This window comes from Blastomyces dermatitidis (assembly GCF_000003525.1).
Source record: "Blastomyces dermatitidis ER-3 genomic scaffold supercont1.7, whole genome shotgun sequence".
Classification (NCBI taxonomy): Eukaryota; Fungi; Ascomycota; class Eurotiomycetes; order Onygenales; family Ajellomycetaceae; genus Blastomyces; species Blastomyces dermatitidis.
In genome coordinates, this window is record NW_025544780.1 from 822,535 (window position 1) to 848,244 (window position 25,710).

Below are 25,710 nucleotides of genomic sequence, written 5' to 3' on the forward strand. Positions count from 1 at the left end.
TTTTTATATTATTTATACTAAAGCTGTCACAGTACTGTTTAAATTCTATTATTAATAATTTAAAAGAAGTTTATTATCTTTTTTCTCAAAGTATTGATTTTTTAAATAAATTTAAGAAATCAAGTTAATAATCTCAGTGTAATTAATTAATAAGCTCTGATATTATAATATTATTATCTGCACTTTGTAAATCAGTTTCATAAAATAAAGCTGTATTTTTAATTGATTTAAATTATTAATCAACTTCTCTCAATATTCTTTGAAGAATTCTTATTACTTTATTAATATAATAAGTTGAATAATTACACTGCTGTGAAGTTATAATTATAGTATCAGATTTCCTCTCTACGGGCCGACTGCTTCTGTATAAGTGAGGTGTTTGTCAATCACTTAGCAATAGACTGACCGTGTGACCGTGTCTAGACTGGCCGGCGGGATCATGAATTTCACATTTAATCTCATTTGATCTGTGGCGGGCTGCGTCTGATCAATCATACAGACTATTCCGTTACACTTCACAGATTCCTAACATTCCGACTCTCGGTCGCCGATCCTCGGCCGAAAACCTACGGAATTCCTATTCTTCCGCCTCGAAGCTCCACCGCGTACGCCATCATGTACACGTATAAATATCCACCTCAATCACTGATTCCCACACTTTCTCTTTCTTTCCTTCTCTAATGTTATTCTCTTTTGTTATATAAGACCTATATCTTAATGCTGATCTATTCAGTGTAGGCCTCTTACACTAGAATAACATTCATTACCTTCTTATTAGAAATAATTATTCATATATTATCTTCTTATTAAAAATGATTATTTATTGAGAGATATCTGAATGTGTAATAACATGTAAGAAATAGAGAAACAGTTAAACAGTTAAGTGAACACTGAGTTCTCAGATAGAAGCTTACTCACTAGTTACTTTAACAGCTGACTCTGTAATAAAATCTTATAAAGAGAGTAAGATTTTATAAAAAAATATCAGTGAAAGATCTGAGAGTTCTAATACTCAGATATATAAAATATTTATATAATTACACTTCTTCAGATTTCACAGATATTATATATCTGATAAAATAATATAATCATGTCTAATAATAATATGAGAGAACTCTTAAATATAAGTATAGAAGTAATATTATAGTAACTCTAAGCAATGTTGAAATTATAACAGTAATAGATAGCAGACATACATGCAACTCAATAACTTTAGTATTATTATTATTATTTATTATTATTATTCTTTCATTATACTCATATACAAGCAGAGCTTATGATGAGTCCTTGTGTGATGTTAAATACAGGCTAAGTGTTGATTATACAGAAGGAAATACAGGTGTTGAGATCACACTAAGATAATAAGAACATAGAAAAATACAAAGAAGTGACAATTAGATACATGCGATAATAACTTCTCAGCCCAGGAACATAGAGTGATTCATTGAAGTGATTTGTACACCTCTGTATTTATTAGAAATCTGAGGTGCTTGAGTTTCAGATTTAATGTATCCCCTGCAGGTTTTGAACCCATGCGCCTTGGTTTCTCACACCAAGGCGCTACTGAGTGGCTGCATTAACCATTCGGCCACCGGGGCAACTCAATAACTTTAATACAAAGAGATTTAATAATTAACTCATACAATTTCAACATTTACAGAATTGAATATAAAAGTATTGAAAGAATACTTAGATACTTCTATATATTTCAATACATTCAATCTCACTCTCTACTCATTATAAAGAATGAAAATGCTTATAAAACTGAGTATAGATAAAGTGTAAGAAATCCCGCTTCTCACGGATTCTTTACCTCTATTCCTATCTCTCATGTAATCAATAGGGCTAGCGGCTCTTGGCTACACACAACTATATAGACTGGAGTTCGCGAATACTATTTATAACTCAGCTTGAATGCTATTATATATTTAATCTCTACATTTTATCTTTCTACTGTAAATACTTCTAGTAGTTAATAGTACATATCATATCAAGCTGTAAACACCTGAATAATCATCTGTGAGCACTTATTCTTATATTTCAAGCTCAGTCAGTCAGCAATCACCTGTTATAACTGAAAGAATTAGAAACTTGTATACTTTTATCTCTGTGAACTCTACTACAGACACTTAAAAGCAGTTATCTGAATCATGAATAATCTCTATAAAAGAAGTCTCAGAGAACTTACTAATTACTCACAGAATATCATTCTCTACATCTCAGACAGAGAAACTCTTCAAACTCATGAATAAATCAATCTTAGTGAAGAACATTCTTAAGCATCTCTCATAGAATCAAGCTATTTTTCTACAAGAAATGCTTACTGTCTGTAAACACTCTTAAACTGAGTCTCTAGACATAATCTTCAGAGATATCTATGAACTGAAAAGAAACTTTCTTAAGTTATAATCACTTAAGATTATCTATTAAATAACAATTTATAAAAGCTTTTACAAGTTTGTATTTGAAATTAACTTACAAGCTCAGCTGTGTGATATGAAAGATAAAGAAGCTATTATCTATATAATAACAGATCTCTATTACACTGAAGTCAAGAACTGACTGAATTATCTAGAGAATGATTATAAGAGATCTCACTGATCTGTTCTTAAAATCTATTTAGAGAATAAGTTAAAAAACTTCATAAGCTGAATAGAGAATATCTGAGCTGTAATCATCAATATTAGAAAAAGAGATGAGAAATCTGATAAAGACTACTCACAGTGCTTCATGAAATTATAATATGAATTGAGATCTGTGAAAACAGAGCTCTGAAATAAGATCTGAATAATGATATTTATGAAGAGACTGAATAAAGATATACAGAACAAGCTCATTGAGTAAGACTCTAAGTTCTTAACTCTGAAGAAACTGATAACTCTCATTCATCACTTATGAATCACTGTGAGAGTCACAGACTTATGAAGAGCAGATTATTAACTAACTCTATAAGAGTCAGAATAACAGAGAACAGATTTATTAGAAAAAGATAATAAAATATAGAGAGATTTGTATCTGACTACTGAGTAGAGAGAGAGAGCTTTATAAGCTTCTGTGAATAGAGTGTATAACAGAGAGATTAAGAAAAAAAGACTCTACTTCATCTATTCTAAATCAGAATATCTTCATACAAACTGTCTGAATAAATTAAAATAGAAATTTAAGAAGTTATAGACAGAGTCAGTAACAGTCTTTTTAAGAGTCTTGAAACTGATATCTAAATCTGTTACTTCTCTGATGAAAATACTTACTCATAGAAAGAGATTATACTATAATACTGCTATCTCACAAGTATGAAAAGTATTGATGAACTCAGAATCTCAGATCACTGTGATGTCTCTAAAGCTTATAAAGTGAATAAGTTGAAAGATAAAAACTGAGAATCTGCTCTTATAATAAGCAGAGTGTGAGAACTCAGATCTGAGAGCTGAGAGACTTATAAGAATTATCTTTGAATTGTAAGATCTCTCTGAAATCTGAAGAAGATTTATAGAAACTGTGATTATCACAGATATTACAGATAATATGTACTTGAGACTTATATAACTTTAAAAACATAATTCATACATAGCTGTCTGTGAGTCAGGTTTATACTTCTGATCAGTATTGACAGACTTACTTACAGAGATAGAAGCAGTTAATGCTGCAGAGTTGATTAGAGAAGATAAGCTTATCTATATAATGACTTTATAAATGTCTGAGAATCTTGCAGTCATGAAAACTGAGCTTCAGATATCAGAGAAATACTGAGATTTTACAGAGATATTCAGTTTAGTAAAAGCAGCTGAGCTTTCTTCTCACTATAAGAAGAATCTAATAATAGATTTGATAGAAGAGTAGAAACTCTTCTGAGAATTAATCTATAAACTCTCTCATTATAAGACAGAGATCTTGCAGATCTATATAAAGAATAATCTGAAGAATAACTTTATCTGATCTTCACACATCTCTGCAGCAGCCTCTGTAATATTTGTAAAGAAGAAGAATAAAGATCTCAGATTGTATGTAAATTACTGTGATCTGAACTTTAAGATAATAAAGAGCTGCTATTCTCTGTCTCTGATTAAGAATATGATTAACTGTCTCACAGAAGCTGTTATATTCATATAACTGAATGTAATCAATGTATATACATAGCTATAAATACAGTCTGAGAATGAATAAAAGACTGTCTTTAGAACTGTACTGAGATTGTTTAAATATTTAGTGATGTCTTTTAATCTGACTAATATTCTCACAGTATTTCAGTCTTTTATCAATAAAACACTTTATGTATATCTGAATATCTTCATAGTAATATATCTGAATGATGTGATAATATACTCTGCAAAGAAGAAAGAACACACTGAGTATATATAAAGTGTGTTAAAGGTCTTAGATGAGACAGAACTGTATATTAAGCTTATGAAGTGTAACTTCAGTGCCTGCTGAATTAATTTCCTAGAATATATAATTATCATGAATAATATTCAGATGAAATCTTCATGAGTTGAGACTATTCTATTATAACTGAAGTTAACTAGTATTTACAAGATTCAGATCTTTCTGAACTTTGTGAATTTCTATAGATAGTTTATCTTTGTATTCATGAGAATCTTCTTGACTCTTACAGATATACTGAAGAATGAAAATAAGAAGAAGTCATTCTATAAACAGAGAATAAAAAGATTATTAAGAAGAGAGAACTGTGAGAACTTTCTTATCTCAGAAGCTCACAGAGTCTTTATAAGATTAAAACAGATATTCATAGATACAGTGATACTGTTTCACTTTGATTTCTTACTCTTAATTAGATTAGAGACAGATGTCTTCTTCTTTATAATTTCAGAAATAGTCTTATAACTACAGTTAAATAAGAACTGAGTTTCAGTGATCTTTTTCTCATGAAAGATGCAATCTGCAGAGATCAACTATGACATTCATGATCAGAAGCTTCTTATAATAGTGAAATTCTTCTGTTACTAATGTTACTACTTTGAGAGCCTTGTAACAGTGATTACTGTTAGAACTAATTATAACAGCTTATAATAGTTTACTTCAATTAAGAAACTCTCATAATAGCAGATTCACTGAGCTCAAAGACTAAGTGAGTTCTGATTCAAGATAGAACATATCAAGAGAACTAAGAACTCAGCAGACAGACTCTCTCACAGATCAGACTATGTTAAGAAGGTCAGAGTGACAGATACAGAGAGACTAGAGAAGACAGAAAAGCTTCACAGAATGCTCAGACTGAGTATTATAAAGAGATTAACTAAAGAGTCTCTCAATTCTCTATAAGAGAAGAGAGAGAAGAGAGAGAAGAAGTCTGTACAACTACTCTCTATAACACTAAGAGTCAACACTCTGAGAATCTCTGTAAGAATTCTTGAAGAGAGTATCTATAATCTGAAGAGTTTGTAGACTTTGAGAAGTACTGCAGAAGACCTGATGCAAGAGAAAACAGAGTATAAGTCTTTATAAGATCTTCTATTCAGATTGTCTGAACTGTAACTGAAGAATGAATATACTCAGTATATTCAGAAACTGCTTATAGTAGAAATCAACTCTGCAGAAATAAAGAATTAAAAAGACTTAAATAATCTCTTATAAAGAGAGAGCTGAATTTATATATCTATAAATAAGTTTCTATATATAGAACTTATTAAAAGATATCATAACTCTTCTCTAGCAGGTTATTTTACAGATACTAGAACTCATGAGTTGCTCATAAGAAAATACTTCTGACTGAAGATGTAAGAACTTATAAAGAAGATAGTGAATTCTTATACTATTTATCAGAATTCATGAATAGTGTAGTTCAGATTATATAAAGAACTTACTTCTCTACTCATCTCACAGAAACCTTGAGAATAGCTAGAAATAAATACTCTTGTAAGTCTCTCTGAAAGCAAGAACATATATAATGTCTGCTTTGACAGTATGCTGATGATAGTGAATTACTTTATTAAGATAACACACTTTATACTCATCTATAAGAACTTGAAGTCAAAGAATTTAACTCACATCTTCATCTATGATGTGATTCAGTTGCATGAATTGTCTGTGAACATTATCTCAGACAGAGAATCAATCTTCACAGAAGAGTTCTGATCTAATCTAATAACTATACTGAAGATTTCATGAGATCTAAGCACAGCTTTTTATCAACAGATAGATAATCAGATAGAACATCTGATAAGTATATTAAAACAGTATCTGCAGTGCTTTGTCAATTACAATCAGAATAACTGAGTATATTAATTATCACTTACAGAGTTTATATATAATAACTCAAAGCATGTCAGCACAGGTAAAACCCTCTTTGAGATGCTTACTAAGACTCATTCATGAATAATCTTGATAAATCTGTGAGAGTATACTATAGAGTGTGATGATGTCTGTGAACAGGCTGAGAGAATTCAGAAGATCTGAGAGAAAGTCTGTGAATTCTTGAGAAAGACTCAAGAGTATTAGAAGAGATACTATGACTTTAAGCATATTATAAAGAGTTTTAAGAAAGATGATAGAGTCTAGCTAAGTCTAGAAAACATCATTATATAAAGATTTAGTAAGAAGCTGAATCTCTTACAGACAGAGCCTTGTAAGATTATGAAGAAAGTTAGCTTACAGTTCTACAGATTAAAACTGTCATCTGAGTTATAGATATATAATATTTTTCATATCTCTTTACTTTATAAATATAAGAAATTCTTAGAAGAGAACTCTGTGACTCATCACTCTATTTATAAAGTACTAGAGAGTGAAAGAGAATATCAGATCAAAGAGATTGTTGACTCAGAGAAGTGAGATTACAAGCTGTCACGCTCCCGGCCGCGCCAAGGCCCCATTGCAGTTTCACACGGCTCATCGCTTTCATGCGGATGATTTCATCCTGTCTGAACTGGTTTTCAACCACTCTATGACATCATGTGAATGTATCATAGAAAGATTCAATTGATGAATATGAGAACCTCACTTCTATATGAGGTCAGTAGATTACTCTTCCTTGACAATGAGATGTCACTGAGATATCACTCCAGCTATTCTTGCTTATGAAATGGAAGAAGGGTATCTGCCCATTGTCTATATAGAATAGCTAGATGCTGGCTCTCTATTAAAGAAGTCAGTAATTTATTTTACTGCTACTAAAATATACACAAGAGTTACTGTATATCTTATACAATCTTCTCAGTATACTAAGTATCATATCTGTGATATTCTCACAATAACTCTGTAGTCTATGAGCTCACTATTCAAGTAAGATAGTCAAGCTCACTTATACAGCTTTTCAAAACAACTATCTCTATATAATATCACTGACTAGTCACTGCTTTAGTTTCATCATATTACAATTTAAATCACTCAATCTGATTATACATTTGAATCAGTCAAGCTCTAACAGACTGATATGATCTCATGCACTCATACTGAGACTGACTCAATCTCACTCTCTGAGAGAAATACTACATTATTTTCTAGAGTGTATACATCTCTACTCTGACAGAAATCCGAGATTTCTGAACTCACTGTACATTTTGACATGAGCTCTTCAATCACTCTGCCACCGCCGCGGCCTCTACACACCTACATCTATCATGGAGATAGAGAGATTAAGATCAGAGATTCTCTAAGATACAAGAGAAACATCTTGTCTGAATTTCACAGCTTTATTCATACTCTTGAACAGAAATTCTGCCTTAATCTAAGTCAGTATAATACTCATAAGATATAAGTAATATACATTATCAATCTTCTTGAAGACATCTCTGCAACTACTTGAGTCATCAAGAAGAGAGAGCTTAAGCATATCAATACTATCATGACTTAAGAAGAATTCAAGAACTTTCTACTGAACTAAATTGAAGATTATTACAATTATAACTTCACAGTGACACAGTAGTTCAACTCATTATATTAATAAGATAATGAGAATTCTTTCAATTTCAATGCAAGATTTGAAGAATATTGAGAGAAACTGACTGATAATTTGAATTAATTAAAAATACAGCTTTATCTTACAAAGCTGACTTATAAGATACAGACAATAATATCACAATATCAGAGTTCATCAATCAATCACACTGAGCTTGTCAATCTGACTTTTCAGATCTATTTGAATAATTAATTTTTTAAGAAAAAGATCAATAAGATCTCTTCTAAGTAATTAATAACAGAATTTAAACAGTATCATGACAGCTTCAGTGCAGAGAAAGTAAAGAAGAATTTCAAGTATTCTGATTCTTCACTCACTGTGAAGAAATATTAAAAAAGATTTAATAAAGATCTCTATTTCAACTGCAGAGCTGATAATTACTATATCAGTGATTGTAAGAAGCTGAAGAAGAGAAGAAACTGAGAAGATATCTTCTCAAAGTTGACTTCTCTTCTGATAAACATATTCATAAAAGATAAAGAAGAGAAAGACAAGAATTGATAATTCTCATATCTTCAAGTTTATGTTATAATCACAATGCATATCTCAAATAAGAAGATATCAGTGAGATATCTACTTAACTTCAGAGTAAATATTAACTTCATATTCTATTTCTTTTCTTTGATAAAGAATTGAAAGAAGATAGATTCATCAGATTATACAAAATTTACTGATGAAATAAAATATCATTATTTTAACATAATTCAAGCAAAGTATGTGATCACAGACTCTGAAGAAATCTTTAAGAAGAGTAGTCTGCTTCTTCATACAGTCAATATCATAGATAAGAACATTATTCTAGATCTTTCATAATTGAGAGAAAACAATTCTCTCATTAACTGAGTCACTCAGATGTGATGATATCATCTCACTGATAAAGAGACAGTAATAGAGAAATCTGAAGAGTTTCATTGAAAGAATCTTGAGAAAAGAATTGAGTTAATATACTGCATAGTAGATGATTGAGACTTGAAGACAGATGAAGAAGTCATCACTCTCACTACAAGATTAGCAGCAGTATTCATTATTAAAGATGAATATATATAATGTCTCTTTACAGATTTTAAGAATGTCTTTTCAGAAAGAGAAGCAGTGAAGTTTTCTGATATCAAGATATAATATAAGATTTATCTTGAAGATAGTGTAACAGCACTGTACAGGTCTCTTTACAACTTGTCTGTAAAGAAATTGAATGTTCTGTATAAATATCTTGAAGAAGTGCAATCAAAGAACTGAATATATTTATTAAAGAGTTCAACAGAGACATCTATACTCTTTATTCTCAAGAAGAATGATAGACTACATCTATGCATAGACTACAGAGACCTCAACAAGATGATAGTTAAGAATCACTATTCATTATCATTGATTGATAAGATGATTAATCAATTATCTGAAGTAAAGATATTCTCAAAGATTGATATACAGAATGTCTATCATAGAATCAGAGTTAACAAAGACAATATTTAAAAAACAGTCTTTCATATCAAGTACAGCAATTTTGAATATCTTGTTTTATCTTTTAATTTCTGTAATACTTCAGTCATCTTTCAGATCTATATAAATGAGACACTGCAGAGTCTTGTCAATGTCTTCTGCATAGTATATCTGAACAACATTTTAATCTTCTTAAAATCAGAGAAAGAACATGATACTCATGTTTAAGAAGTGTTGAGTCACTTGAGACAGTATTAACTCTATACAAATACTGAAAAATGCTCATTCTACATGCAGAAGATTGATTTCTTAGATTATATTATTGAGATGAATAGCATTTCAATGAACAGAAGTCAGGTCTTTATCATTGAGAACTGACTAGTGCTATAAATATACTGTGAGATGCAGATGTTTCTAGAATTTATGAATTTCTACAGATAATTCATCTATACATATTCACAGATTACTGTTCTTCTTACAGATCTGTTAAAGAGAAGTGTGAAAGACAGAAAAATAGAACTGTTCATTCTCACTTAAGACATCACACAGATGTTTGTAGAATTGAAATAAGCTTTCACAGATATTACAATACTGAATCACTTTAATTTCAACTTACTCAGTTAGTGTGAGACTGATATATTCAGAAATGAAATCTGTGAAATCTTTTCACAGTTAACATCAGAGATCTTTCAATATTGAAAGAATCAGAGAATAATCATCTCTGAAGAAATAGATAATGAATTGTCTGTGAAAGAAGACTTTTTCATAGAGTCTATAAGACACTGTAAATGAAGATCAGTGATCTTCTTCTCTAAGAAGTTATCACTCATACAGAGAAGATATAATATTCATGATCAGAAGATGTTAGTAATTATCAAATTCTTTAAAATCTGATAACATTATCTTCAGAGTAGTAGATACTCAGTGTAAGTTCTCACTGATCATGTAAATCTGTATTACTTCTTAACAACAAAGAGCTTAATAGAACATTAAATCAGATGAGCAGAGCTGCTTTCAGAGTATGATTTCTATATTCAATATTATTCAGGTCAGCTTAACTCTGCTGATACACTGTTTAGACAGTCTGATTATAATATCATTGATGTGAAGAAGAATTCTATAAAAGAATCTCTGCTATCACTGCAGAAGAAGCTGACTGCAGAGAGTTGAGATTCTCTAAAGCTCAGAAACAGCACTGAAGAGGCAGCTGTGTGACTCAGTATAGAAGATGAAAGAGAACTCAGATTCTCACAGAGAATTAACACTGAAGATTATGAGCTTCTTATATTACATCTTACAATTATTAAATTGACAAAGAATGAAATAGTCTATAATCTTTCAACTCAACTACTTTTGAAATTCATTGATAAGTTATAGAAGAAGAATATCTCTACTACAGCTTGAATTCAGAAGTTAAAGAAGAAAGAGTTCAGTTTGAACTTGAAAGAGACAGACTCTGAGTAGAATGATATCACTAAAAAATCAAGTCACTGATAACTAGAAGAATGTGAACTTCTACTGCTGAATAATTCAGTCTTCATCTCTTATAGTAGAATGATATATCAGAAGTTATTGAGAATTTATTATAATAATTCTCATACAGAGCACTTCAGATTAGAGAAGACTGAGAAGCTTTTAAAATATAAATACACTTAAGACAAGCTTCAGACAGATGTCAAAGAGTATATTAAGACTTATAATATCTGTTAAAGAATAAAGATCTCATAGTATAAGTAATACAGTGAGTTGATATCACTGCCTGTTTCAAAGAATTCATGATAGAATCTATCAATAAATTTCATAGTTGATCTGTCAAAGTTAATAAGAGTCAAAGAATATAACTCAATTTTGATTATTATTGATCACTTCATGAAGATAATCAGATATATCTCTACTTATAAAAAGATTAAAGTCTCTGAATTGACTGACCTGTTTTTAGATATCATTATTCATGATCACAGTGCTTCAAAATCATTGATAACAGATCAAGAATCTCTCTTTATCAGCAAGTACTGATCAGCTTTTTACTATCATCTTATAATAAGATATCTTCTCAGTACTGTATTTTATTCATAGACTGATGATCAGACTAAACATCAGAATCAGACACTAGAATAGTATCTTTAAGCATTCTGTTTATATTATTAGAATGATTGACTCAAATATCTTCTGATCACTGAATTTATATATAATAATATAAAGAATACAATCTTAAAGATATCTTCTTTCTATGCTTATTATGAATATAATTCTTCATTACTCAGTGACATCACAGATAACATTTCAAAGAGAGAAATAGACAGTCAGAATGTCAGACAGATACAGAGAATGAAGTATTTCTCAGTACTAGAAGTAAAAGTGAGATTGAAACTTTTGAATAAAATTCATGAGAAAGCAGTGAAAAGTATTCACTGTACTCAGAAGTAGTAGATGAAATACTATAATTAAAAACATCTTTTAATAAAGTTCTCAATAGAGAATTAAGTACTACTTTCAGTAAAGAATATCAAGATAATGAGATTATATAAGAAGCTCAGTAAGTGATGACTAGAATCTTTCTTAGTAATAAGAGTGATGAGTAAGTAGATATATAAGTTGAAATTATTCACAGAATTGAAATCAATTCATTCTATTTTTCACATTTTCTATTTGAAGCTCTATAAGTAACATCTCAGAACAGAGTCATCTCAGTCAGATGATATCAAGATTAAGAGTGATACTGAATATCTTATGAAGAAAATATTGAATAAGTAAACACATTACAGTAAGCTTTAATATCTTATTAAATAAGAAGATTATTCATTATCAGAGAATTCATAAGAACTGCTTGAGTATTTGAAAAATGCTGAGAAAGAGATTGTAATCTATAAGATAGCTAGTAGAGATCACTTCATTACATATCAGAGATATTGAGTAAGAAATACTGCTTAAGACTTCTCATTTTTCTCAAAGAATTTTTTAGAGATAATCTTACAGTGATAAGCTGATATTTTATAGACTCTGTAGCACTCTTCTTCTATTTTCTTTCAAAGAGTTTTTAGAAGTTTAATGAGACTACACAAGTATAACATTTCTGAAGCAGTTAAAAGAAAAGAGATATTTGAAATTAATAAAAAAGATTAATATTATCAATCTGTGAGCTGCTGCTATTCTAATGAGGCTGCAGCTTGCTGAAAAAGTAAAAAGAGAAACCAGGGCCTACTCATTAACAATCACATTCTTATTAAACTCATTCTTCATTATTGAAGTCTCTGATATTGATATCTTTGTCTGCTGAGAAGTTAGTACTGCAGTACTACAGAAGAGTAGAAGAAATGCATGAAATATTAACTTATCAACTTACAAAGCATCTCAGTTATCTGCTTCAATTAAAGTGAGATTCTCTTCAATCAGTGATTAATCTCTGTGATACTTTTAACAGCAGTATCAGCTAATCTCTTCTTAAGATTAGTCATTCTGAGATGTTTTTTCATCTCAGAGATTCATGCTTTCATCTCTTTTTACAGATAAGCAAGAGAGATCTTCTCAGTCTTAATAGAATCTGTCAATACTTGAAGCTCTGAGACTCTCACTCTGTACTGCTTGAGTATCTAGACTTCTTTTCAGAACTGATACAACATCTTTCTGTGAGATAATACTTATAGAGAGATAGAAGTTGTTGTTACAGATATAACAGAAATAATGAGAGTGAGAGAAGAGATAGATGTATAAAATTCTTCTCTTCTTCAGCTGCTTGATGCAGTGTAGACAAGTAGCAGTGTCAGTCAGAGACTGCACTGAAGCCTTCTCACAGAGAGAAGACAAAGAAACTGTGAGATTCTGCAGACTCAATTCAGCAGTATTCTGAGCAGGGCTCAGGCATGCAGGAGAGAAACTACAGATTGAGCTTCTCAGAGTCACTGTCTCTGAAATCAAGCTCTCTTCAGGTTCCTCTCTGAATGATCACACAGAGTCATACATCACTGTATTGACTGAGGGGAGGGGCAGCGTCACAACAGCGATGAGAGGGGCAGGAAATGAACTGAATGCAGACACACTGACCGACAGAACCATCACAGCTGCAAGAGAAGCAGAAGGAGATGTGACAATGAGAGTGATACTCCCGCAGCTCATTGACATCACTGCCTTCAATCTGGCTTTCTTGACAGTCATGGAGACTGCTGTCACATCACAAAGATGTTTATTCACTAGAAAACATCAGAATAAGTCCTCTACTGTCCTTCAAGAATGATACTCTCATGCACTCACTATTGCAGATGAGAGAGAGAAGAGAAAAATATATCACAGAGAAGAGAAATCTTTTTGAAAAAAATCCTGTCACTACTGTTAGCTTTGTTCCTAAAATACATCACTTTTGCAGAGAATTTTATATATAGAACAGAATATATTGAAAGATCTGCAAGTCACTTGTTAACTACATTTTTCACATTTCAAATTAATATATAAGGAACTCACTTATCACATATTTGATTTGAATAAAGATGAGAAAAGAAAAACCTACACAGTCAGCAGAAGAACTTATCTATTTCTTTATATCATATACAGTACATACACTGTTAATCAGTTGATAACTGTTGCTATATAACAAAGATAATTTCTAATTCAGTAATCTTGAGAATATAGAGACTATATTCTTAAAGAGAAGAGTATTGTCACACTCTCAGCTGTGTCAAGACCTTATTACAGTTTCACACAGCTCATCACTTTCATACAGATGATTTCATTCTGTCTGAATCAGTTTTCAATCACTCTATAACATCATGTAGATGTATCATAGAAAGATCTAATTGATAAATATAAGAACTCTACTTCTATATAAGATCAGCAGATTACTCTTTCTTAATAATGAGATATCACTGAGATATCACTTCAGCTATTCTCACTCATGAAATGAAAGAAGAGTATTCACTCATTGTCTATATAGAATAGCTAGATACTGACTCCTCATCAAAGAAGTCAGTGATTTATTTTACTGTTACTGAAATATACACAAGAGTTACTGTATGTCTTATACAATCTTCTCAGTATACTAAGTATTATATCTGTGATATTCTTGCAATAACTCTGTAGCCTATGAGCTCGCTATTCAAGCAAGATAGTCAAGCTCACTCATACAGCTTCTCAAAACAACTACCTCTATGTAACGCCGCTGACTAGCCACCGCTTCAGTTCCGCCACGTTACACAAGCTCTGATTCAAGATTCAGTGATAAAAGTATTCTGATAAGATGAATAAGTTCACTTGAGAATTATTCAGATAGATAAGACATCTGCAGAAGCTGAGACATGACTTTTATATCATGAATTCTGACAAGTCAGAATAATGCAGTCTTCACTAAGAATCTGATTATAATAAAGATATTAACACTGTCATTTATAAACTCTAGTCTATAAGATAATGAATTTCTACTGAGATGAACAGTCTGTAGTGTACATAAGAAAAGAAGAAATCATATTCTTATTAAAGCTAAAAAACAGAAAATAAACAGAGCTGTGAACACAATTTAGAGATCAACAAAGAAAAAACAAAGAAAACTTATATTCATATTCTCAATATCTGTGACACTCAATTCTCTTATAACTATCAATTTCTCTCTTTAAAAAAGTAGAGAGTATCATGTCTGCAGTACAGACAATTGTTGCATTTAGTGTGAAAGCTGTCAGAAATGCACAGACTTCAGAGAAGTCAGACATCAGAATATGTACAGTTGTAGCAGAGTCTTGAGAACTGATCATCTATGCATGTGATCAGATATCTCTTACAAAGCTGTGTCTGCTCTCTCAGTTATACTGAAGTATTCAGCCTGAAAATAATTAAGATATGAAGAGAGAGCTTATCTGTTCAGATTAACTCTCATCACAAATTCATAGCATTCACATTGCCTTGATTACTCAGATTTTACAGGTATCTGAGAACTCATCTCTCATTGACAATGAGATTGCAGAAATGCGCTGTAATGTGAGAATCATTGATAGAGAACCTAGACATATTCACATATACCTGGTCAGAGATTGTGTAGATAGAAAAGAGATGATCATAGACTCACAGAACTGCAGAAGACACTGATAATATCAGAAGCTTTATAAGAACTGTCAGCTAGAGTCTGTAAGAAATTACTTATAAGAAGACTTACAGTAAAGAAGAGAACTGCACTGCTTAGAGTCAGAGACTGATCTGAGAAAGAAATGAGATAAGCTACTGGCCTGAAGATCAGATGCAGTGGCAGAACTGAGAAGAATGAAGATGCAGTTATGAACAGCAGCATCTCTGCTTCATCAGCCAGTAAAAAGTGATTAGAGAAGTTGCAGAGATGCTTATAAGAAGCTCAGCAGCAGTCAGACATCATTTATAAAGATATTGAAATTGAAAAATTTTTATTCTTGAAAAGTTCTTGAATTAATATACAGATATTATCAGAAACACTCTCTCTCTATTATCTGAGTGAAAACACTTTATAGATGAATGAGAATACTCACAGTTTATAAGAAGAGAAGCTGTTACAGAAAAAGAGAAAAGAAGATGAGATTTCACAGATAGATCTGAGATATTTATACTACTTTAGAGAGATTTGCTTACACTGTGAGTGATTCTGTGAAACAGTCAGATCACTCTAGTAAATAAGAGTGATTATACATCACAGATCTGAATCTTTCTATGTGACTACAAAGAGTGATTGCAGATTATGAATATCTTGATTCTACAATTCTACAGAGTTGATGAAAGAATGAAAAATTCCTCATAATTCTACAGTGTCAAAGAACAATGATTTACAAGAATGAGTGAAAGATTAACTTATAAATACTTCTCTTTGATAAAGATAATCTCACAGAGAGTGATTCATCTGTGAGATGAATCTATATAATAATCATATAAGAATCTTATAAAAATAATTGAGAGTCAACTGAAACTCTTCTGTATGAAAGATATGAGATGAATCTGTGTGATAGTCAGAGAAGAATCTATAGATTACAAAGAATCTTACAGAATAAGAAACTGAGTGACAGACTCTTTTTTCTTTATAGTAATAAGAGATTTTTCCTCACTGAGGTTTTTTATAGATATGAAGAGTTTTTAGTGAGTATCACTACAGTACTGAGCTGATTCTATGAAGTCACTCAGTGAAAGACTTCACAGATGAAGTCTTAGAGAGAGGAGAATATGTAAGAAATTCTGCTTCTTACAGATTCTTTATCTCTATTTCTATCTCTCATGTAATCAATAGAGCTAGCGGCCCTTGACTACACACAACTATATAGACTGAAGTTCATGAATACTATTCACAACTCAGCTTGAATGCTATTATACATTTGATCTCTACATTTTATCTTTCTACTGCGAATACTTCTAGTAGTTAACAGTACATATCACACCAAGCTGCAAACACCCGAATAATCGCCTGCGAGCACTTATTCTTACATAAAGATATTATCAGTTTATTAATTAATCAAGATTAATATATTACTAAATAATTAAAGAATTATATAAAACAGAAGTTTTATTCATGAATAAAAGTATGTAAATCAGTGTTATGAACATCTAATAATATTATAAAATATCTTAATATTCTGTTTCAAAATACTGCCATGCAACAGAAGATATTAGATTGATCACAGAGTACTTAATAGAGAAATATTTCTCTTATAACATTTATCTCTGACTTTAACATTAAAATCTTAGAAGCAGGTAATCAATCTTGAGAGAATTAAATAAAGATTAGTATAATTAAGAAAGTATTAACTTTTAAACTCTTACAGACTCTTATAAGTGTAGATGAAGATTAGACTTATAAAGACTTCTACACACAGCTCTGAACATTAAATAACTGTCTTATCAAGCTCAAGAGTATACAGAATAGTGACAGAAGACATTACACTTACACATCTTCACTGAGAAATAACTCAGTCACTTACACATCTGCACTGAAGAATAACAATAATACAGATATTATGAATTGAGTGAACTTAAATATCTATACATAAGTAAGAGTTTCTGCTGCTTAAACAGGCTTCTGAGTTTCTGACATCACTTTCAAAGAAGTTATCAATTAATGTCAATATGAAGTATACATCAACTGTAATTAATCAGAACATATTACTTTCAACTGTTAATTAATCTATGTATCTTCTCAATCAAGAGAAAGATCAGTCTCTTCTTATTCAAAGAATGAATTAGTGTCTGTTCATATCAATCACATTACAGTGAAGAAAGATTCAGAAGATATCTACAAGAATATCTCAGTGAAACAGAGAAAAGATTAACTTCTGTTCAAATTTGTAAACAGAAGCTTGAAGAGGTTGAACAATAATAATTTGAAGAGAAAATGACAATGAATGTGATTCTTGTATCTACTATGATTAATAACATGTATAATATAAAAGTCATGATAGACAGCAGTCTATATTACTATGCAATAATTAAATCTTCAGTTGTAAGATATTATAATCTTCAGTGTATTCTCTTATCAAAACTCTGACTTCTTGCAGAATTTGATGATTCAAAAGATGTTTGCATCTATTATATAATGAAACTAAATATAGATGTCAGAGAACATCAGTGTGAAGATGTTTATATATATGAAGTTAATAATCTTGATTATAATCTTATATTAGAACTTGTCTGACTATCTGAATAAGATATCTTATTGAACACTTGAAATAGAAGTTTAATATTCTCTAATAATAATAGAGTTCATGAGAATGACATTCACAAGACTATGAACCTGACACAGATCTCTGCTAACACTTATAAAATGCTCAGAAAAAGAAGTCACTGAAAGAATTACTGATAGCAGAATTATATATCAATCTATTCTATCAGTCTGACTAATATTAAAAAGACTCTAGAAAAGTTATCCTGTGTTATAATAACAGATTCTTGTATGAAACTCTCTTAATAATATCATGAATATCTAGATATCTTCTAATAAGATAATATTATGAATATATCTCTCTTATAAGATTCTGAAGTGAATCACAGTATCAAGTTAGAGAAAAAGAATGATAAGAATTCTAAACTGATATAAGACTCTCTTTATAACATGTTCTGAGATGAACTTCTTCTTCTTTGAAAGACACTTAATAATCTGTTAAATAAAGAATTCATACATGTTAGTAACTCTTTCACTGCAGCCTCTATTCTCTTTACAAAGAAATCAGATGAAGAACTCTGATTCTGTGTGAATTATCAAGAATTAAACAGATTAACAAAGAAAGACTGTTATTCTTTATCTCTTATTAATGAAACTCTAGCTCACATTGAACAAGCTCAATAATTTACAAAGTTAAATGTTATTATCATGTTTCATAAGATTCACATTAGACTGACTGTCAGAATCATGAATTTCACATTTAATCTCATTTAATCTGATCTCATACATTTCTTGGCGTGAATCCTGCTGAGACTGGCTATCAAAAAAACATGTAAAGTGACTATATATCAGATCTTAAAATGAAACCATGACTTGAAAAAAATGAGAAAGTGATCTCATTTGATCTCATTTAGTCCCATTCTTAGCATAAAGTTACTATTTTTAGACATTTTAAGGTTTTTTTAGACTATTTTTAATTTTTTAAAAAGTAACGCTTTTTGATAACACTCAAATGAGATTTAAAGTTATTTAAAGCAATAAAAATAATTTAAATTGAGAAGTGGAAATCATGATCTCATTTGGAAAATGTGATAAGAGTAGACAGTAAGTCTTACTGAGACAGTATAAGACTACTATCTAATGTTAAAACCGTGTAATGAGATCAGTTAAATTGATAATGAGACTATCAAAAAATCTGATTCTGATCTCAGACACGGTCACACGGTCAGTCTAATTCACATTACTGAAGAAGATGAGTGACTTACAGTATTCTGAACATGATATAATCTCTTTGAATGAGTAGTCACATTCTTTGAACTGATCAATACTCTCAGTATATTTCAGAAGTATATTAACTGAGTACTCTGAGACTTTCTTAATAAATTTGTATCTGCTTATTTAGATGACATCCTCATCTTCACTGATGAATTCAGAAAGAAATATCAAGAGTATATACAAAGAGTATTACAATAACTATAAGAAGCAGAACTATCAATTGATATTGACAAGTGTGATTTCAAAGTCAAGAGTACTAAATACTTAGGTTTTATTATAGAAGCTGGTAAGAGAATCTAAATGAATTCTGAGAAGATCTCTGCTATTCTTGAATGAGAGACTCTGTGCACTGTGAAAGATGTATAAAGCTTTATCAGATTTACTAACTTCTATCAGCAATTTATATGAAACTTCTCAGATATTATAAGATCACTTACAGAACTCACTAAGAAAGACTCAGTATTTCAATAATCAGCAGACACTGAAGCTGTATTTATATAGACAAAGAGAATATTCATTAATACTTCTCTGCTGATAACATTCAATTCTGATTATAAGACAGTTATTAAAGCTGATTTCTCTGACTATGTAATAGAAGAAGTGATATTATAATATAATAATGAAAGTGTTCTACAATTATATATCTTCATATCTAAGAAACTGAGTCTCACTAAATGCAATTATAAGATCTATGATAAGAAACTTCTCACAATTATACACTATTTAGAAGAATGAGACTCTGAACTCTGAAGTATCTCTGAATTTAAGATAGTTATAGATTATAAGAATCTTAAATACTTTATAACTATCTATAAACTCACTGAATAACAGATGTAATGATCTGAGTTCTTAAGCTGCTTTTATTTTACAATACACTATTATTTTAGCAGTCAGAACTTGATAACAGATACTCTCTTATAATAAGAGTAAGATATATCATCTGATGTAACAGATACTCACTGAATAAACTGAGAGTACTGACTCTTGAATCTGAAGATACTAGTTGATCAAGATAAAACAGCTCATGATATTATACATACTTCTCTGATTAAAACTGTCACTGATATCTTAACTTCTTCTGAATCTATATTAGATAAGCTATGATATACAGCAGCTTAAACTGATAAACTTCTTTAAACACTCACTGAAGTAGTATAATAAAAAGTACTCTGATTTCTCTCAGAATTATGTGTAAGAACTGACATCTTAGAATGTTTAATTAATGATAATAACACTCTTTAATTTTATAAACAACACTGAGTCTCTCACTCTGAATTCTTACACATCTGAATAATATAAGAGATACATGATTTGTATATAACTGATTATTCAGATTATAAATAACTGTATAGAATAATCTTCTGAGAGTTCTATTAATCTGAGATATTAAACAGCATCAGATACTTTATCTGAAACTGTAATTACTATTCTTCTATTATCTTATAAAAGAACTGTAGAAAAGATCTACTGAAATTATTTAATATTTCTGATAGAATCTAGTGAGATGTAGTGATTGACTTTGCTATTAATCTATCTAAGAGTAAGAATTATAGAAACATTCTGATTATTATTAACTGACTAAGTAAAGATATAATATTAAAATCTTATAATAAGATAAATGCTGAATAAGTTACTAAAGTCTTCTTACAGAGTTCATTCTATTGAATACATAAGTTACTGAGATTAATAGTATCAGATCAGAATCACTAATTTATAAGCACTCTCTGAATAAGAATCTGTAAAGTTCTCAAGATTACACACTGTCTGTCAACTGTTTATCATCTTAAGACTGATGATGTATTAGAATGAATAATTCAGACTATAAAGAACTATCTCTATAAGTTCTGTAATTACTTATAAGATGATTAATATGATCTTCTTCTACATACAGAGATTACTATCAATGACTGAGATACTGTCTTAATAGATATAAGTCTGTTCTTTCTTATACATAGTTATTATATAAAAGTGTTGAATCTTCTAGAGATTATACAGTTCACACTGAATCTCTGCAGTTTAATTCAGATTACTGATAATATAGTAACAAAGCTCTGAGATACTTATAACTGAGCAGAAGTCTCTATAACAGCTGTAAAACAAGATCAAGAGAATTAAATCAATATTCACTGAGATTTCACTGAGCAGTATAAGATAGAAGACTTAGTGTGATTAAATCTTAAGAATATACAGATTATATATTCATCTCATACACTGAACTACTGTTATATTAAGTATAAAGTGATAGAAGTTCTAGATAGTCATAACTACTGTCTTAATATATTATCAGAGATTCATAATATCTTTCATATAAGCTTACTTTATCACACTGTCACTGATCTGTTCTCTTCTCAACTAACTTTCAACTGACAGCTGTCAGAGATCATAGAAGAAGATAATAAGCTTGAGTGAGAAATTGAAGATATTCTTGATCAGAGATCATACAGCTGTAGTTGACAATATCTTATAAAATAAGTCAGCTATAATCAATTAATCTGAACTCTGAGTTCTGTGTTATCTGAAACAGTAGCTCTTGACTGATGAGAACTGCTTCTGAAAGAGAGAGATTAATGTGACAGACTGCATCTGATCAATTATATAGACTATTTCATACACTTTATAGATTTTTACTGCCTCATTTCTGATCACTGATTCTCAGTTATTATGAATATGTATATATCAATTGCTGATTCTCAGCTGTTATAAATGTGTGTATATTCTTTCACTCTGAAGCTTCACTGTGTACATTATCATATATATATATAAATATTCACTTTAATTACTGATTCTCACACTTTCTCTTTCTTTTCTTCTCTAATATTTTTCTCTTTATTATATAAGATCTATCAATATTATATTAATCTATTCAGTGTAGGCCTCTTACACTCTCTCTCTTTTTATCTTAATTTTAAATTATTCTCAGAACTTCTTCTGATCTTACTACTACTGTATAAAACTCTTTACTATTTTCTTCTTTAATCTCTTATAAATAGTATTATCTGTTTTATTTCTATACTTAGTTCAGTCTAAATCTATTAGAAGTGTTACTTAAAATCATTATTATTCTACTCTTTTATAAAGTCTCTTTAAGGTATTATAACATGTCTTATAATCTATTTTCTCTTACTTAAATATCTTCTTCTTCTCTTTCTTCAATTTGTAACTATGTTCATATATCTTGATAATCTACAGAACTGCAGAATATTTATTATTATTATTATTATTATTATTATTATTCTTTCATTATACTTATATACAAGCGGAGCTTATGATGAGTTCTTGTGTAATGTTAAATACAGATTAAGTGTTAATTATACAGGAGAAAATACAGATATTGAGATCATACTAAGATAACAAGAACATAGAAAAATACAAAGAAGTGACAATTAGATACATGTGATAATAACTTCTCAGCTCAGAAACATAGAGTGATTTATTAAAGTAATTTGTACATCTCTGTATTTATTAGAAACCTGAGGTGCTTGAGTTTCAGATTTAATGTATTCTCTGCGGGTTTCAAACTCACATGTCTTGATTTCCTATGCTAAGACACTACTGAGTGACCGTATTAATCATTCGGCCACTGAGGCACTGTAGAATATTTGAAGAAGAATAACATAATTGATTTCAGTGAGTATTAAAGAGAGATAGAAGTAGAAGAGATAATTAAAAATAATATAATAATAATAATAATAATAATAATAATAATAATAATAATAATAACAAGTATCAAATGCTTACTTACACTCACTTTTCTGCTTACGCAGCTCTCTCTATCACTTTCACTCTCTCTCTCAATCACTCTCTACTCTCTCTTTATCATCTCTTTCATCTCTTACTCTCTACTCTCTCTATCATCACTATCTCTATCATCTCTATCATCTCTATCATCTCTATCATCTCTATCATCTCTATCACTTCTATTACTTCTATTACTTCTATCACTTCTATCACTTCTATCATCTCTATTATTACTCTCTCTACCGTCTCTATCACTCTCTTATCATCTCTTATCACCTCTTTCATCTCTTTCACTTCTTTCATCTCTTTCATCTCTTTCATCTCTTTCACTCTCTATCTTCTCTATCATCATCACCGTCTCTACTACTCCGCAATCTCTCTCTATCATTATTAAAATATCTTAATGCACATGAGCCTCTGTGTACAAAGATGTTGCAGAGCTAAGCTCAAAACAGAAGATCACACAAGATTGATTTTACAGCTTATTATTAATAATAATAGAAGAGATAGAACTGTAAAAACATATAGAGATTCATTTTTTAATGCAAAAGCATCAGCTAACTAAGTAAGAAAAAAAACAAAAAACACCTCACTCTGTCTCATCAGCTCATATATTATTCTCAAGAACAGTTTGAGTGATCTGAAGAAGACTTGTAATAGTTCTGAATTTAATCTTCAGAATCACATTCTTCTTGTGCAGAGTCTCATTTTCAATATAAAGAGTTAAAATCTCAATATCATGATTATCAACTGACTCAACACTTATCATCTGTTTTTTCAAGACTCTAGTCTCTGTATTCTCAGCTGCAGAACACTTCTTGAATGAACTCTTCTTCTTAACTTTCTTTCTCTTTTCATTCTTCTGTTTCTTTTCTTTCACTTTATCATTCTTCTTACTGACATTGACTATATATAACTATTAGTTAATTGTATTGAAATTGACATATTTCATATTGAAAAGTGACTCACTTCTATGATAAGAGCAGCAACTTTCAGTGCTATTGTAATAACAACTGATACAAGCTTCATGACACTGATTCAGAGTGCTGATACAGATGATAAAAGAGTCTTTTTCTCTAGCACAGTGACTGCAGAGAACTGCAAAAACAGCATTATAAGATTGTAGAAGAAGAGTTTTATAATTTGTATTAATTTTTATATTAATCTGATGACTCTTTCACAAGACTGACTCATGAGTATAGAATAATTTGATAAGAGTCTGTAGCTTCTTTAACAGCTTCTCAGGCATTCTTTCAGTCAAATGAGTCAATAGTTGACTTGATGATCTAGAACTGACAGATGCAGCAGAGGCAGGCGCAGACACAGACACAGAACTGAGAATGAGATTGACAGCTGATAACTCAGCAGACTGAACAAGATTGTTGAGAACTGTGCTGACTGTTAAAATTGTAATTTTCATTATTTTGAGAATCTTACTTACAATGAATATGTTTCAAGGTGTTGTTTTCAGCTATAATAACAGTATTGATGATTTTTTGAACTTCTGATGAATTAATAGAGATAAATGACATGATTTCTGAAAAAAAAAAACAGCTGACAGAGATGAGAGATGAGAGATAAGATGAATTCTTCAAAGAGAAAGAGAATACTCTGAGATTCATTCACTTCTTCTCATACATGTATTGACAGCTGCAAGAATTCAATATCCCTTATTACATAATACAACACAGGCCTTAATAACACAGGTCTCAGAAGATTCTTAATCTCTCAGATTAAAGATATTATTATATTAAATCTGAGCTGTATAGATTAATATTCAGATTGTTTCAATATCTTCTGTAGATTACTAACTGCTCATTCTCAGATTCAGTGATTATAATAGAATTAGCTGCAATAGATTTGTCAAATTCAATAATTAAATTCAGTAAATCTGTGAGCAGAACAGGCAGAGAGAATGATAGAACAGAGAGTGAAAAACTTACAGTAATGAAGAACAAGTGAATAAGCAGATCAAATGTGAATCATGAAAAAGATGAAATAAAGAGCAGATAAAGCTATATAGAATATAGATTAGCAGAAATCTATAAAAAGAAAAGAAATATAACTTAGTTACCTGTTAACTTTAACATCTTGTATAATCAATCTCATACATCTGCATGCTTCTGCTTACTTCACCATCAGGCTGGCAAAATCTGAAATAATCAAAGAGTTGTTCAAATAGAAGATCTTGATATGTTTTGACCTATGAAACCGCAACATATGTGAGACCAGTCTGGAATTCAGTCTTGAAAATATCAAGGACAGCTCAATCAAGTGATAATTCTTGGGATTTATAAACAGTAATGATATATGCAACTGTAATAGAGAACTGCATGCAACTGCAGGCTTGATTAACATGAGAAAAGTCATGACAGCTGTGAAAGATAGGCACAAGTTTAAGGTCCTCTCATTTCAAATAAGCAGGATTATCATATTTGTCAAAATTGATTAGCAGTGCAAATGAAGAATCTTGATGAGAATTCTCCACATCTGAACTTCATACAATGTCATGAAGAGTCTCAAGAGCACTGTTAATGAGGCTGCAGTCCGTTCAAATATTCTATAGAAGTATGATTCAGCAGCTGATAAAGAGAGAAAGATTCTGATGAAGATTGTCAGTCTTATCAGAATCTAACTGAGAAGTGTCTATACTAACATTTGTAGCCTGAATATTAATAACAGGTTATTTACAGCTTCAAATAGTATCATTATTATAGACATGAACATGACACTTCTTTGCATAAATGTGAATTGTATT

The 25,710-nt window shown here is 30.3% G+C and overlaps 1 protein-coding gene across 1 annotated transcript; it reads right to left on the reverse strand.

The window, feature by feature from the left end:
- Positions 1–23,559: 23,559 nt before the first annotated feature.
- Positions 23,560–23,981, reverse strand: BDCG_17356 (uncharacterized protein; the record flags this gene model as incomplete). Its single annotated transcript, XM_045426495.1, has 2 exons — positions 23,560–23,868; positions 23,922–23,981. 2 exons carry the CDS (start codon positions 23,979–23,981, stop codon positions 23,560–23,562), a joined length of 369 nt encoding a protein of 122 aa, XP_045281785.1.
- Positions 23,982–25,710: the final 1,729 nt, after the last annotated feature.